Source organism: Ipomoea nil, unplaced genomic scaffold (genome assembly GCF_001879475.1).
Source record: "Ipomoea nil cultivar Tokyo-kokei standard unplaced genomic scaffold, Asagao_1.1 scaffold3314, whole genome shotgun sequence".
NCBI classification, from domain to species: Eukaryota; Viridiplantae; Streptophyta; class Magnoliopsida; order Solanales; family Convolvulaceae; genus Ipomoea; species Ipomoea nil.
The window spans coordinates 4,176,506-4,194,083 of NW_017619742.1; the positions used below are offsets into that span (position 1 = coordinate 4,176,506).

The following is a 17,578-nucleotide window of genomic DNA, read 5'->3' on the forward strand; positions in this document are numbered from 1 at the left end:
TTCTTCAATCTGCTCACTCTGCTTCTCATCTTCAATGTAGTCCCTTATTCCAACACGGGTTTCACTGGATTTCCTCGGACATTCCAGGGCTCACTTTGGCTTATTCCCGATCGTGGCTGAAAACACCGGTGCACAACGTTCCTGGTCATCAGATCAATTCTCCGAGCCCGAAGTATTGGGAACAGCGTAGTTCCAGTTGTTAACAACATGGTCGTCCGTACAGCATCCCGGACTGGATCTTCTCCGAGCATATGACATATATATACATATTTACCGATCATATATGCGCATGTTTGACCGGACTGGAGTTTGTCAACCCGACCTTACGGCTCGCTGATCTTTCAGTGATGTACGTCTCCAAGCTCTCCAAGCTGATCTCTGACTTCCAGAATTCTAATTTTTAATGGGTTAGATTATTATGAAGAAAGCCAGAGTATCATTGCCAGTCCATCCAGAACTTGGGTTCGTTCAAACGTCCTGAGCGGCTAGCGGCCGTAATGATGAGGACGTTTTCCACGCATCCATCAAGTATCAAATTACAGTACAGTGTTAAGATATCGTTCCACTGGAGATGACTCTTGTAATGTTAGGAATTGATGCAAAGCGGAGTTAAGCACAAGCTAAAACTATTCTTTTAGAAGCTAGACCTATCGATAAGGAGATGGTTTGATATGATTAGGTTAATAAAAAAAGGACAAGTAAAACAAAGGACCGGGACTTGGTTGATTCAAGCTAAGATGCCAAATATTATACTAAAGATTAGGGAATTAAATCAAGGCATACGGTAAGTGAGATGCACAAAAGTGTCCAAATACCACTCTCGTAGCTATTTGGACTTGCAACCTCACCTTAAACTCCACTGTCGTGGCAATTCAACCCAAGGTTGCCCAAGCAAGAACACAAGGCATAAACTCTCCTTAATACTCGAAATACTCTCGTATGGGGCAATAAGTGTGTGAATGTGTGGCTAGTGTACAAGCTCTACTCTCGTAGCAACAAACACACTCCAAATCAAGCATATAATTGAGATCCAACAATTATACACAAATTCACAACAAACCCAAATCACACAACTAACCCTAGAGGACCCAAATAATCCCCTTTATGCAATACAACTCAAATAGGCATCAATAGCAAGAAATCAAACCAAATCCTAGTCTCAAAACACTTAGCTACTCATAATATAACAATAGAAACACAATATTAAAAGAGAAATTGAAAGCATAGATTAAAAGTAATGAGAAGAGATAAAAAGAACACTTCTCTATTGAAGCTTGTCCTTCATACTCCCACTAGTTCAACTCTAAGATTACATGCTAAGATCAAGTAGGACTTTTATTAGGCTTGTAATGGGGCTAAGGGTGAATGGTTGACAAAGAAAGGGTAAGAAAATCAAACAAAAGAGAGAACTTCACACTTATTCACAATTGATATTGGAAGATGTATGACAACAAAGAACTAAGGAGCAACTAACAACTAAACACAAAGCAACACTCTTAAGTAGTGGAGGTTGAGTACAACTTTCAACGCAAACTATCAAACTTTTATTCAACTTCTTGTTTTTCATTTCCACTTTTTCCCTTTACACTTTTATTTTTATTTTTATTTTATAACAACAAACCAACTTTTTTAATGAATCAAGACCTCCACACTTAGACAAGATTATAGAGAGAGTTGCTAACAAAACAAGCTCCTAAAAGAAAAAGAATCACTTCCATGAAAAAGAACAAGTGTTCTATTATCTCAAGGGTGGAGGGAAACATTTTTGGCTAAGGTTTAAGGGTTAAATGACAAGGGTTAATACAAGAAAAAACAAACACAAAGGGGATTAAGTGCTTAGCACTTATTGAACAAACACAAAAGGCTCAACTGAGACAACTAGGGGTAAACAAATATGTATAAGGGTAAGTTTAAAGGCTTGGGCTAAACAAAAATGGCCTAAATCATTTCAAAACATGCAAACCTTAGATTTCACTTGGAGAGTAATGAGGCAAGTTCTAGCAAAACAACCATTACCGGAATCTCACATAAGCCTTCACTAGCAATGCACAACACACAAGATCAAGAATTTATTCAATTATTAAGGAGTTAACAAGGTCATTGGCAAGAGAATAGATCAATCATGCGCTACACTTTGACTCTCAATCACAAGTTGAGTTGTAACAAGTTCCACCAAGCCAAACCACAAACCAACAAAGCGGAGTAATCACAACTACAAGAAGCTACAAGGTGAAATCCTAAATGATTTTAGCAAAAAGGGAGATTTCAACAACTACTATTAGAGGAAACTAAATGCAAGGAGAACAACCTAAAGAAAACTAAATTCTAAAAAGAACAATTTTCTTCCAAGGCTCAAGAGCAAGAATAAGCAAAAATAAAGCCCAAAGTGAACCCTCCACACTTAGACAAAAACATCGTCCCCGGTGTTAGAGAAGTTAGAAACAATAATCAAAAGGAATGTAACACCAAGAAACAAAAGTATTCACAAAAATGACAAAAAAAATCCATCCTTCTAGCATGAACAATTCACAAAAAATAATCCAAAAGCGAGGATGAAGATGATGGAAAGTGCTAGTTCCCTGAAATGATTCATTGGGAGTAGGAGGGGGTTCATGCAACCTACGTGGGCTCAAAATGTGTTAAGTAAATCCAACTAAAGAAAGCATAAAATAAAATAAAAGTGCAGTAAAGCAAATTTAAAATAAAAGAGAAGGGAGTCAGTGCTCCGGAGGCCCTTGAGTGGGGTAGTGATGTGCTCTGAAGTCCTGCCACTGGGTCCACATTTCTGTGACTTGAGTCTCAAGATTTCCCACGGAAGCGCGTAAGGACTGTAGTTCCTAGAGCACTGTGGATTGGAAGCCATCAAATCTAAAATTCATGTCCGCTTTAAGGCCATCAAACAACTGTTGCTGAAATGCTTGCATTTGCTCACAAGAGTCCGCCACATGAATGGGTCGGCTTCGGGGGGGGGGGGGGGGGGGGGGGAGCTGAGACTTCTTGCTCATGCACACGGTCAGGTACTGGGCGTGAGATTTTTAAATTCAAGAGGCAGCGCTCGGATTGAGGGATGATATGTGCAATGGGCTGCAATTCCTCCAATTTTTTCTCAAAACCCAAGCTCTTTAGTAGCTTCGTAACAAAAGGTCCAATGTACGGTATTGCTAGATCCTTGTTTGTGTGTTTGTGGAACATGCTAGCCATAACAACACCCAAATGGATTGGAACCTTGTTGACAATGCTGTAGAGACATAAAAGATCAATTTTGCTCACTACCCCTAGAGAAGACTTTCGGCCTGTGAATGAGTGGGCAAAAATATTGTGGATGATCCTCAACTCTGGTGGAAGTTCACTTTGCTTGCTAATACCCGGATCATACTCATAGCCTTGAAGAGAAATTTGGTTCGAAAATGCTTGCCGGTCTGGAGGATTGGGGACATCGGTCAATGATTTCATGGAGTTATGCTCGTCGAACTCCTCTCTCGTGTAAAAACCCAAGTGGATAGCCAAGTCATCTGCACTAAGTTGGAATTCCTTCCCAAATACCGTGAATTTGATGTCCTTCTTACTTGGTTTATGAGCCTCTCTTGGACAAGAAAGTGTTGCAAGGATTTCCAAAGTGGGTAAGGCATAAGTGGGCTCACGGAAATGGAGGAAAAAATACTCCCACTCTGGTAGGCCTTCAACGAGCTCAAATACCTTGTCCTTAATGCCAAACTGAACAAGCACGGGCGGATGCAAATATCTTACTTCTCCAAAACCTTTCTTCTTCCAGTTTTCATACTTTTCTTCTAACTCCTTATTGTCAAAATGTGGGGATTCCTCCTCTCGGGCTTGAATATATGTGCTCCCCCTCTTTTACTTTACTAGACTCCCCCGTGTCAATTCTTGGCCTTTTCTTTTTGTTAGGGGGAGCAGACTTCTTCTTTGATGGCATTTTTTTTTCTACAAAGACATCATATAAAGAAAAGCAATACCACCAAATTCCAAATGCAATCAATTTCAAAAGAAGTTAAGCATTTAAGCATAAACAAAAATTGGAACTTTGAAAAAGAGAGAATTCATTATGCACAAGTATTCAATATTCAAAGAAAAATAAAATCACCAAAATCCATTCATCAAAATATATGTGAATTAAAAACCATTCATCATCATGTTAGCCAAAAATGCAAGTAAAGCCGAAGTGTGTATCAAGAGACAAAGTCTAAGCTTTAACAATTAAAGAATTAAGCACCAAAGAGCTATACACACTAGTTCCAAAAGCTAAAGAGCATGAAAAATCATAAGAATATCAAAAATAAAAAAGAAAATTCGGATTTTGCAAGAGGGTCCCAAAAATATAAACATTAGAGTCCAAAAAATTCAACAATTTAAGCACAATAGAGCATAAATATATACAAATGGTCATCAAGACCTAAGCTATTTAAGGATTAAAGCTTAAAAAAAAAAAAGAAATTCGTACCTAAGCTTGGTGGAGAATAGAAATTCGAAATATGTTGACAAATGAAGCAAATAGCAACAAGCAACCACACCCAAGACTTAATCTTGCCCAAAGATGGAGGAAAAATGAAGAAATTTGAACACCCACATAAATTTCAAGAAAAGGAAGAAGAAGAAAGAGTAGAAGTTGGGAGATGAGGGAAAGAAATTAGGTTTTGGGAGAAGAGGGAAATAAGAGGGTTGAGAGATTGGGGAAGAAAAGAGAATAAAAAAAATAATTTTTTTTTTTTTTTTTTTGAGATAAGAGACTAAAATAACGTTAAGCATAAAAACTAATCAAGCACTTAAAATTTAAAAACAAAAATAAAACACAAGGAAAACTAAACGTGATATGCAATAAAATAAGAGAAAATATGATATGCAAGCCCTTGGGGTGCCTCCCAAGTAGCGCTATTTTTAACGTCGTATGCCCGACGATACCTCAAGTGGTCAAGTCACCGATGGCTCATCGAGGCTCAAATTTGCACTAGCCTCTATCACATCACCTTCAAAGTACCTCTTTAAACTTTGTCCATTAACCGTAAATTGTTTTCCATCATTTGATGTAAGAATCACCGCTCCCGATGGATAAGCTTCCACAACCTTGAATGGTCCAAACCATCTTGACTTTAATTTGCCCGGGAAGAGTTTGAGGCGTGAATTGAAAAGAAGGACACCATCTCCCGGTGCAAACTCCCTTCTTAAAATTCTCCGATCATGCCATTTTTTTGTTCTTTCTTTGTAAATCTTGGCATTCTCATATGCATCTAACCGGAACTCTTCAAGTTCATTCAATTGAAGGAGGTGCTTCTCACCCACAAGCTTTTGGTCAAAATTGAGACTTTGAATGGCCCAATAAGCTTTATGTTCAATCTCTATGGGCAAATGACATGATTTCCCGTAAACAAGCTTGAATGGAGATGTACCAATTGGAGTCTTGTATGCCGTTCGGTAGGCCCACAATGCATCATCTAACTTCACTGCCCAATCTTTCCTTGACGGGTTCACCATTTTCTCCAAGATTGACTTTATTTCCCTATTTGAGAGTTCCACTTGACCACAAGTTTGAGCATGGTATGGTGTGGACACCTTGTGGTGAATCCCATATTTGAGCAAGACCATTTCAAGTGGTTTGTTACAAAAGTGAGTACCATTGTCGGTGATAAATGCCCTCGGAACTCCAAACCTTGAGAAAATAAATTTCTTGACAAACTTGATCACCACTTTAGCATCATTGGTGGGGCTAGCTATTGCTTCAATCGATTTTGACACATAGTTCACCGACCAAGAGAATATAGGTATTGCTATATGAGCTTGGGAAAGGCCCCATGAAGTCCAAACCCCAAACGTCAAATAGTTCAACCTCAAGAATACCGGGGTGTGGCATTTCATGTCTTTGCCCCATAGAACCCGTGCGTTGGCACCTATCACACTTCTTCACAAACATTTGAGCATCCTTGAAGAGAGTAGGCCAATAAAATCCTGCTTGAAGCACCTTCCCCACGGTCCTATTAGCTCCAAAATGGCCTCCATACGTGAGGAATGACAATGATAAAGAACACTTTCAAACTCATCTTCCGGTATACATCTTCTCACAACACCATCGGCACATCTTTTAAACAACAAAGGCTCATCCCAACAATAAGAATTTGCATTGTGAATGAACCTTTTCTTTTGATCATATGAGAACTCCGGGGGAACATAGCCACTAACCAAGTAGTTCACCTTGTCGGCATACCATGGAGAAAATTTCTGAGCGGCATATAAATACTCCCCGATGAATGAATCATTGATAGGTAATTCCTTAGCATGATGTTTCTTGTCTTGTCCCGACTCAAGTCTTGACAAGTGATCCGCAATGACATTTTGGGAACCTTTCTTATCCCGGATCTCAATATCAAACTCTTGTAAAAGCAAAATCCACCGGATCAACCTAGGTTTGGCCTCCTTCTTAGCAAATAAAAACTTCAATGCGGCATGGTCCGTATGAACAATGAACTTGCTTCCAACCAAGTAGGACCGAAATTTCTCAATGGCAAAGACAACCGCAAGGAGCTCCTTCTCGGTGGTTGCATAATTTAGTTGAGCATCATCTAAGGTGTGGCTTGCATAATAAATGACATGCAACACCTTGCCTTGCTTTTGCCCGAGTATTGCCCCCACCGCATAGTCACTTGCATCACACATGAGTTCAAAGGGTAAGCTCCAATCAGGTGGTTGAATAACCGGTGCTTCACATAGAGCCTTTTTATCCTACAAAAAGAATCAAGACAAGCATCATCGAAATAAAATTCAACATCTTTAGCAAGAAGGTGAGTGAGGGGCTTAGCAATTTTTGCAAAGTCTTGTATAAACCGGCGGTAGAAACCAGCATGCCCCAAAAATGCTTCTAATACCCTTAACAGTGGTGGGTGGTGGCAACTTCTCAATAACTTCAATTTTTGCCGGATCAACCTCTATACCCTTGTCGGAGATTTTGTGCCCCAAGACAATTCCCTCGGTCACCATGAAGTGGCATTTCTCCCAATTAAGAATAAGATTGGCCTCTTGGCATCTCTCCAATACTTTATTCAAATTAGCCAAACAACCATCAAATGTAGCGCCATAAACCGAGAAATCATCCATGAAGACTTCCATGATTTCTTCAACAAGATCCAAAAATATAGCCATCATGCACCGTTGAAAAGTGCCCGGTGCATTACATAACCCAAAAGACATCCTTCTAAAAGCAAATGTACCATAAGAGCATGTGAATGTGTCTTTTCTTTATCTTCCAGATGAATCATGATTTGAAAGTATCCCGAGAAACCATCCAAGAAGCAAAAGTAGTTATGCTTAGCCATTTTCTCCAACAATTGATCAATGAAAGGCAAGGGGAAATGATCTTTTCTCGTGGCTTTGTCGAGTTTCCTATAATCCACACAAATGCGCCACCCCGTGACCAAACGTGTAGGAATGAGCTCATTGTTCTCATTTGGCACAACGGTGAAGCCCCCCTTTTTAGGCACCACATGAACCGGGCTCACCCATTTACTGTCGGAGATCGGATAGATGATTTCCGAATCAAGCAACTTAATGATCTCCTTTTTCACCACATCCTTCATATTAGGATTCAACCTTCTTTGATGCTCAACCGAAGGTTTGTGCCCCTCTTCAAGATAAATCCGATGCATACAATAAGAGGCATTAATCCCAATAATATCATCAATAGTATACCCGATCACACTTTTATGCTTTCTCAAAACAAGAAACAATTTGTCAAGTTTCTCATCATCCAAACTTGCATTGACAATTACGGGGTAAGTAGAATTTTCACCAAGGAAGGCATACTTTAAATTTGATGGTAATGCCTTGAGCTCAACCTTTGGAGCATCCTTCTTCTTAAGCAAAATTTTCCCTACTTCAAAAGCGAGTTCTTCAATGATCGGGCCTTCATGTGGTGTCAAAGTAGTATCATCATCCAGGAATTTCACACTTTCATTGATCTCCTCCATCTCATGACTTTCCTCTATGGCATCACCAAATGAATTTTTCAAGAGGATCTTTGACATGTTTGTTTACAAACTCTTGTACACAATCTTCAATAATATCCATTCTAAAACACTCATCAGCACAAGAAGGATTTTTAGCCATCTTGAAGATATTGAATTCCACTTTGTCATCCCCAACCTCAATAACCAAAGTGCCGCTCTTCACATCAATCATTGCACCCGCCGTAGCTAAGAAAGGTCTCCCTAGAATGATTGGAATCCTATCATCCTCCTCCATCTCCAAGACCACAAAGTCTCCCGGAATGAAATACTTGTCAATTTTTACCGGTATATCTTCTAGGATTCCAACGGGGTGCTTGACTGAATGATCCGCCAATTGTATAGTCATGGAAGTGCTATTGGGATCGCCCAACTTTAACCTCTTACATAGTGAATAAGGAATGAGGCTAACACTAGCCCCCAAGTCACACAATGCCCTACTCACTACCGCACCTCCAATCACACAAGGGATTGAGAAACTTCCCGGATCTTTTAACTTTGGAGGTAGCTTGCTTTGAATTATGGCACTTGATTCCTCACTCATGGCTATGGTGGCTTGCCCTTCAAACTTCCTTCTATTGGATAGAATCTCCTTCAAGAATTTAGCATATGAAGGAATTTGAGTCACGACATCAAGAAGGGGGATGGAGATGTCAAGTTGCTTAATCAAATTAAAGAATTTGATTTTCCTTTCATCAAGATTGACTCTTCTCAAGCGTTGAGGAAATGGTAGAGGGGGAGTGTACTTCTCAACCTCCTTATTCTTGTTTCCATTTCCCATTTGAAGTGTTTCACCTTCTAAATCTTGAGCATCCTCTAGCACTTTCTCCTCGGGCTCTCTTTCCTCCACCACTTCTTCTAGTTTCTTCTCAAGTACTAAGGGTGGATCTTGAAGTTGTTTTCCACTCCTAGTTGTAATGGCATTCACTTGATCCTTGGGATTTTCAGAATATGCCGGTAACTTTCCAATAACCTTGTTTCTTGATGGTGAAGCTTGGTTTGCAATTTGGTTTTCAAGCATTTTGTTATGAGCAACCACTTGATCAACTTTGGCATTCAAATTTTGAATAGCTTGAAACAAATCCTCCAAACTTCGCCCCTTAGGTGCCTCAGTTGTTGGTCTTGGTGGATGAGGTTGATTTCCATGATACCCAAATTGACTAGGCCCTCCTTGATGGCCTTGATAACTTGCTTGACCATGATATCCTTGATTCGGTCTCCACTGTTGCTGAGTCCCTTGATAATTCCCTTTGTAACCTTGTTGACCTTGAAACCTGGGAGGTGACTATAACACCCCGAAATTTTGAAACTTTTAAAGCTTATATAATAAAGATAATTTCTCATAAAATCCCAAACAGAGTAATACTAATCACAAGTGTACGGGGTGCTATGCCACATCTGAGCTGGAGAACTCAGATGCACAGGCTAAACTAACTAATATCCTCAATACATCATTATGGCACGCAGGCCGAAATGAAAGACTATCTATCTAATCCACGATCTTCTAGCGCGCTCTGGGATCTACTCGTCTGTGCCTGAAAGCCAAATATATCTGTTCAGCGAGAGATGCTGGTAACCCACTCCAACGCGTTGAAATACATTATAAGTATATATACATATAGATATAAGAAAAGTCATTTCGAAGCAGGGAGATATATCCTAGGAAACTCTAGTTTCAAAATCGGAATAGACTCGACAGATATGGATAAGCACATTCAACAGATATAACCAAACATGTAAAGATACTAGCATATATCCTATGGGATAATCACATTCAACAGTTATAACCAAACATGTAAAGATACTAGCATATGTCCTATGGTTATAGATTCACTTCATCTCATTTATATCATCATTCATCTCATCACACAAGCACACTTTGTTGGCGCCACAGGACCAATCGCATGCCCATACATGAGGGTCAGCGTATATAGCTCTGACACAACCCCGCAGCACCCTGCCTCGTATCGCAACACGAAGGGGTCGATCGCAACCGACCGATGAACCGCAGCTCATCATAATGTTTGATCGCAACCAAATAGTGGACCGCAGCCCAAGAGTGATCATCTTATCGCAGCCAGGAATATGAACCGCAGCTCATGTAAGACGTTTGATCGAAACCAAACGGTGGACCGCAGCCCGAGAGTGTAATTCTGACCGCAGCCAGCTTCTGAACCGCAGCTCAGGAATAACCAATTTGATCGCAACCAAATTGGGGTATCATGCACACATCACTACAACAAATCAGCTTTTTAGTGACATATAGTTAGCGGCGGTTATTTATAACCGCCTCTAAATAACTATTTTGAGGCGGTTATAAAAACCGCCACTAATTTTGTACTTAAACTTAAGAAATGTTAATTTATTTTTAATTTATTGTATATTTTAGTGGCAGTTCTTTTAACCGCCACTAAAACTCAGCTAAAATAAATGTATATTCTAACAAAGATGATCTTAATCGTAGCTAAAAATCAACAAATTATTTATAAAATCTAGAATTCCTAATCTGAAACCCCTAGCCCTCACCTGCGTTCGGCAACTCCGTCTGCTCCGACCTGGCGACATCCGTGTCGGCGTCTCCTTTGTTTGCTCCATGACGTCTCCTCCGTTTGCTCGACGGCATCTCCTCCGACCTCCAACGGACCACCGCTCCAGTTTCCGGTCTCCACCAGTCTCTCTAAAGTGTGTGCTCCACAGAGGCACGGCTCCACTGCAGCAGCGATTAGTTGACGTGTTAATCGCTCCACCACTACAGCCTCCATTACTCCCCGAGTTCGGCAGTTGGCATCTCCTACGACCTCCGTCTCCACCGCCACTGACCAAATGGGTACTGCTCGACCTCTGTAAAGCCGTCCGTTAAGACTTCTGACCAAGTCTATGACTGCAGAAAAAGGGGATTAGTCCATTGTAAGGTTTGTAGACTCCTGTGAATTTCTCACTGATTTTGTTCTCAAACAGTGTGTCTGTATGAATTTATGAATTTAGTTTTTGATGTTGCTTATATTATTCTAAATGTTGTGAATTTATATCAATTATTTTTAATTTTTGAGGATTATTGTGAATTTCTTTTTGAATGTTTTTTGCAATTTGATTGATTCTCTCGATTGGAACTTGAATTCTTCTGCTAGTTTTCAGGATTGTTCATAGATTAGTCTTTTGTAGAAATTGCACTCAAGGTGTTTGTCATATTGTTTTTGAGCTGAAGTTTGATTGTGTTTTGAATAATTTGTGTTTGTTATTAATGGTGAGTTGTACTAGCATTTCGAGAGGCTAAAATTGCAGTTGGTTGTCATAGAAATGACATTGAATATGTTAATTGCACAATTTTAATAAGCTCAAGGATTCAATTGAATATTTGATTGTGATTTTAGTTGTAGAAATTCTCTCTATTTATTTCGTTTTCTGGTTCATAAATTTTCATTATTACATTCCTTTTTTTTTTTTTTTTTTTTTTTTTTTTTTTTTTTTAATGGAAAAAATCATTGTGATTTAAACAAGACTTATAGTTGTTAATCTTACTGTTGAATTATTCCTTCTTTGGGGTTTATTAATGTTTTTTACTGCTTATAGACTTGGAATACAAAAGTTATCCAAGATTGCATCTTTATTGCCACTTCTCAAGTTATCTTCTTATCTGTTTCATTTTTAGTTATCTGTGTTTGTTCTACAGAGTACAGACTAAGGTTATATGGTAAGATTATCTGTTCTTTTATTACTGTTGAATTCTGTCTTAACAAGGATATATGCTAAGGTGAACTAATTCCTCAAATTCTCAATTCTAGTGTGTCTAAGTTTTAAATGAGGTTTGAAACTTTTTTTGGTTCTTTTTATGTTTTGGCCCCTTTGTGTATTTTATAATTTTTGTGTATTCCTGCAGGTGGCACGTAATGTGTTTGAAGCAGGGTTGAAAAACTTTATGCATGAACCTGAATACATTCTTGAGTGAGTTTCCTTCCCTTTTTTGCATCAAAATTCTGTATATATATATAAGCATGAATCTGTTGCCTTGTTCAAGTTAGTAGTCCATTTTTTAGCAATTGTTCCTTTTAATTATTTGTGATTCTTTGAAGTAAATTCTCTCTGCATGTTCTTCATTTATCTTGATACATGGTTTTATTTCTCCTCTGATTGTTAACCTAATTCTGGTTTCTATGTGTAGCAAGTATCACTACAAAAAACTAGACATTTAGCTACGTTTAGTTAGCGGCGGTTCGATAAAACTGCCATTAAATATTTATTTAGTGGCAGTTATACTAACCGCCGCTATTTTAACAACGAAACTTAAATCATAAGATAAAATGCTAGTAACCATTTTACCAGCTGTTTTCTTTAACCATCTTAAATCATAAGTTAATTTATTTTTAGGGTTATTCCATCTTTTCACCCACATCTCAATGTTGGAACAACACAACACAACATATAAAGCAATTCACATTAGAAAACAGGATGCATCCCTAAAATTAATCTTTCTATATATCCTCCGCTTTCTCTCCCTATATGCATATATTTATGTGGTCTTATCATTCTATACATATGACAATTCATCTTTCTTTCTCTTTGTAAATCTTGTATGATAAACTACTAAAGTTTGAAAAATCCTTCATATAGAGATTATGCATGGATAAATCTTGGGTTAATTTGCAGCGAAATACTTTGGAATATATAGAAGGGGTAAACAAATTAATTGATTTTGCAATTGGGGCATAGATGTATTGAAGGAAGAATATTGTGTCCTTGCGTGAAGTGTAAATTTAGGTATTAGTTATATAAATTTGACGTGAAAGAACATTTAATTTGTGATGGGATTGTACCTGGATATGTTAATTGGATTTGGCATGGTGAAGGGGGATCTTTAGACACTTCTAGTAGCACTCCTAATGTGCAAATTGAGAATCCTGAAGTAAATATCATTCATGATGCTTTTGCACATATTTCACATGGTATAAATGAACCTTCAACATCACAACAAACACTACTTGGGGATGGAGTATTACCTAGAGAGGATAGTGAAGACAGTAAAATATTTTATGAATTGCTCAAAGATGGAAATCAAGAGTTGTATGAAGGGTGTAGCAAGTACTCAAAATTATCATTTTTGTTGAAGTTGTACCACATCAAGTGCTTGGGTGGAATAAGCAATAAAGCAATGTCTATGATTTTTGAATTGTTAAAAGATGCTTTTGAACAAGCAAGGCTTCCTGATTCTTTCTATGAGGCAAAAAAAACCATCAATAGACTTAGTCTTAATTATGTTAGCATTCATGCATGTCCAAATGATTGCATGCTATACTGGGGAGATGATAAAGTTGCAGAAACATGCAAAGTATGTCATACTTCAAGATGGAAACAACCAAACGGGAAGAATGGTGGTGATGTGCGTTGTGGTAGCAAGTTTAAAAAGAAACCTTCTAAAGTGTTGCGTTACTTCCCTCTTAAGCCTAGGTTGCAACGGTTGTTTATGTCTTCTAAAACTGCTGAATATATGAGATGGCATGCTATGAATAGTAACAAAGATGGGTTGATGCGACATCCTAGAGACTCTGAATCATGGAAGCGATTTAATGAAGTCCATGTAGAATTTGCTGCTGACCCACGAAATGTTAGACTTGGATTAGCTGCGGATGGTTTCAATCCATTTGGACATCAAAGTTCTACACATAGCACTTTGGCCTGTGATTTTAATTCCTTATAATTTGCCTCCATGGATATGTATGAAACAAACCTCATTTATTTTGTCTATGATTATTCCTGGGAAAAAGATGCCAGGGAATGATATAGATATTTACATGCAACCATTGATTAAAGAGTTAAATGAGTTGTGGAGTTTTGGAATAGAAACATTTGATGCTTCACAGGGTCAGTTTTTTAAACTACATGCAGCTCTAATGTGGACCATTAGTGATTTTCCTGGGCTAGGTAACTTATCTGGGTGGAATACACATACAGGGCTAGCATGCCCCTCATGCAACTTTGATTTTTTGCCAAATCGCCTTCCACATAGTAGGAAGTGGTGTTTTATGGGTCATCATCGGTTCTTAGGGTCTTCTCATCGGTATAGACATCACAACTCTAAATTTGATGGAACCAAAGATTTGAGAAGTCCGCCAAAGATGTTGTCAGGTTCAGATGTTTTGAATCAGCTTGCAGATATCAATATTACATTTGGGAAAAACCTAGAAATGACTGAGAAGGGGAAAAGATCACGAGTGAGAAGAGTTGAAGATGGTGATACGCAACAATGGAAGAAGAGAAGTATATTTTTCCAACTCCCTTATTGGGAATTCAATTTGTTGCGCCACAACCTTGATGTCATGCATATTGAAAAAAATGTTTTTGACAATGTGTTGTTTACTTTGCTAAATGACCCTGCAAGATCAAAAGATAATCTAAATGCTCGAATGGATTTAGTGTCAATGGGTATAAGAGATGACCTTTGGCCTAATGAAAATGGAAAATACTCTCCAAGTTGTTTTACAATGACAAATATATATATTTAGCGGCGGTTACAAAACCGCCGCTAAAATTTATTCAAATAAATAAATATATTTAGTGGCGGTTACAAAACCGCCGTTAAATTTTTTGAAATAAATATATATATTTAGCGGCGGTTTTGTAACCGCCGCTAAATGCACTCAAAACCGCCGCTAAATGAGTTTTCCATTAATTCCCGCGGTTGTTGAAAACCGCCGCTAAATGCTTCGCGACACACTATTTAGACACGGTTGAATAACCGCCACTAAACATACTAGTGGCGGTTTGAAACCGCCGCTAAACGCAAAAAAAACCGTCGCTAAATGCCTGATTTGGTGTAGTGCATAACACATAGCAAGCACATGCAACCTACATTATCACATTGGGAAAGGGGAGGAAACGTATAACGAAACCTATGCGTGGTCATCCACATACTAGGAATAATCCTATGGGTTTCATATTTCTTTCACCTAGGCCAACGGGATACCAATTCAACTAGCATGCGATATATAAGACTCATTTATCCTACGAACGGTACCCGAAACATCAAACTAGACTTAGGCACGATAAACAGAGTCCGTTGGGACACCACGAGGATCGGGGAAACATCAAACGGGGAAGCCGAAGACCCAAGGTGGGTAAATTCCAGCGGGTAGCCGGTGGTTGGAGGACAACCCACCGGCGACAAGCCTCCGGGCAGCGGGTGCCCGGCGGGCAGTCGCCTGCCCGCTGCCGGCAGCGTCCTTTTCGGGCAGCGGGTTGGTGGCGGGTCCCCCTACCCCCACCTACCCCCCACTGACTCTTTATCAAAATAAACGTCACGGGATCCTTTGTGGAACCCGAAACCATGCTTGGACACTTTTAAACACAATTGATGACACCACGTAGACAATTAACGGATCAACAGTAAGAATCATATAGCACATATCCTATCATGACTTCTAAGCATAATCAACACCCGAACATGCGAATTCCCACCCAAATATATCAAGAATAACACAATATGAGTTTCACGATTCATCCTAGGGCTCTAATCATATTTAAATCAACGAGATCATAGTTCATCTTTTAACATCAAGAAACATCAAGATTTATCAAGAACATCACATAATCATCAAGAACCTCTTATCATCATCAAGATCATCAAGATCCCACATAAAATCATCTCACCAATTATCAAGATCATATCATCACTACCATAAACGATTCATCGAGACACAAGCATAGAGAAGAAGCCAAGGAAGGAGATTATAGCAAAGAAAATAGGTTTTGTTGAGACATGGGTTACCTCTTAGCCTTAATTAATTTCCTTGGCTATGAAGGGTCTTTCTTTAAGATTCCTTCTTTCTTGATTTCTCCTAGGGGATTTCTTGGAACTTCTTGTGTGGTGAGAGATTATTGTGGTGTGGGTTCTAAGTGCCTCCTAGGCCCCCTATTTATATATTTAAGATTCCTAATTAGGGTCCAAGTGGTATGGGTTTGCTAATTCTATTTCCTATAGGACTAGGGGATTGGTTTTAGGGATAAGGGCCCATGGACCATGGTGGACCTTTCTTAATTAATTACTGGAATTTAATTCTTTCTTTTGGGTAAATGATTAAATGATTAATTGGTTTTAGGGGTCGTAACACGGGGTGTTACAGTGACCCTCTAGCAACACCCGCAGGATTAGTAGCCCCTGATGGGTTGCTCCAAGAAAAACCAGGATGAGTGTTGCCTTGATGTTGGAAATTCCTTTGATAGGGCCCTGAAGATCTCCCATAGCCAACATGATCAACATGCTCCATCATAGTACCATGTGAACCCTGTGAGCTCTGTGAACCGGTCTCAAGAATATAGCAATCAACTAAAGCATGACCACCCCCACATATCTCACAACATATAGTAGAAGCATAAGTGTGATAAGGTGATACCGGTGATAGTGTGGAGGTAGAAACTGGCACATGAGTAGGAACCGGAGGGGTGGTAACTACCGGTGGTTGAGTTTGATTCTGAGCAATCTTCTGAACCATGTGCACAACAGAATCTAACTTGGCAGCCAAAGCAGAACTTTGATCAATCTCATAAATCCCGGCTCCAAGCTTTTGATTAGACCTCTCATTATACCAATAAGCAGTATTAGAGCAAATCTTGTCAAGCAAATTTTTGGCATCATCGGGCTCTAGCTCCATGAAAGTACCATTTGAAGAAGAATCCACAATGACCTTAGAGTTATCAGAAAGACCCTCATAGGAAGAAACAATCAAATCCCTAGTAGACATATTATGATGAGGGCATTGTCTTTGTAGATCTTTGTATCTCTTCCATGCTTCATACAAAGACTCAGAAGGCATTTGTCTAAACTGTTGGATTTGTTTCTTCAACCTTGAAGCTTTTGATGGTGGATAAAAATCTCTCATAAACTCATGATGAAGTTGGTCCCAAGTTTGGAAATGATCGGCAGGATGAGAATCAAGCCACACTTGTGCATCATCTCTAAGTGAGAATGGGAACAACTTCAATCGGATGGCATCAACTGAAACTCCATTAATCTTCAAGGTCTTGCAAAACCTTAGAAATTGCCTCATGTGACTTGTAGGATCTTCACTCTTTGAGCCTCCAAATTGATTATTAGAAAACAAGGAAATCATTGCCGGCTATTTCAAAGTTATTCGCTTCCACTCCCGGATAGTAGATACCATCCTCCTCATCAATATCCCCCGCAACATAATCAAGCAATCTCCTCCTTTGTTGGGGACCTCTAGGTTGTGGCATTTGAGCTCGGGGGCACTTGAGGTTGTGGTGGTGGTCTCGGTGGATAATAGTATCCATAGTGATAAGGAGGGGGAGGTGGATATGGATAATGGTATGGCGGTGGAGCATGAGGATGATTCCCTTGTGGTGCATCTCCGAGAGGTGGAATTTCATGAGGTTGAAAGCCTTGTTGAGGCATCCCTTGATGTCGAGGACTAGGCACTTGAGAAGGAATACGAGCATGTTCTTCAATAGGGACTTGTTGATAGTCATTTTGAATCGGAACCCTCCTAGGATCATTTTGAGGATTTGGAACATGGTGTTCCCCTTCTTGTTCAGGAGTATCACATGTAACTCCTTGGCTTGTG

The 17,578-nt window shown here is 39.2% G+C and overlaps 1 protein-coding gene across 1 annotated transcript; it reads right to left on the reverse strand.

Moving 5' to 3' along the window:
* Positions 1 to 7,992: 7,992 nt before the first annotated feature.
* LOC109169433 lies at positions 7,993 to 10,768 on the reverse strand. The gene is made up of 2 exons (XM_019318314.1): positions 10,533 to 10,768; positions 7,993 to 9,280 (listed from the first exon to the last, which is right to left on the reverse strand). Exons 1-2 carry the CDS (start codon positions 10,766 to 10,768, stop codon positions 7,993 to 7,995), a joined length of 1,524 nt encoding a protein of 507 aa, XP_019173859.1.
* Between the last annotated feature and the right edge of the window lie 6,810 nt (positions 10,769 to 17,578).

What these genes read in the sequence shown, in the direction of transcription:
- LOC109169433 (XM_019318314.1), bottom strand. Translation starts at nt 10,768, where the DNA reads ATGGAGGCTGTAGTGGTGGAGCGATTAACACGTCAACTAATCGCTGCT. An exon ending in GACGGAGTTGCCGAACGCAG is followed by an intron (nt 9,281 to 10,532) that starts GTGAGGGCTAGG and finishes GTCACCTCCCAG; the next exon opens with GTTTCAAGGTCAACAAGGTT.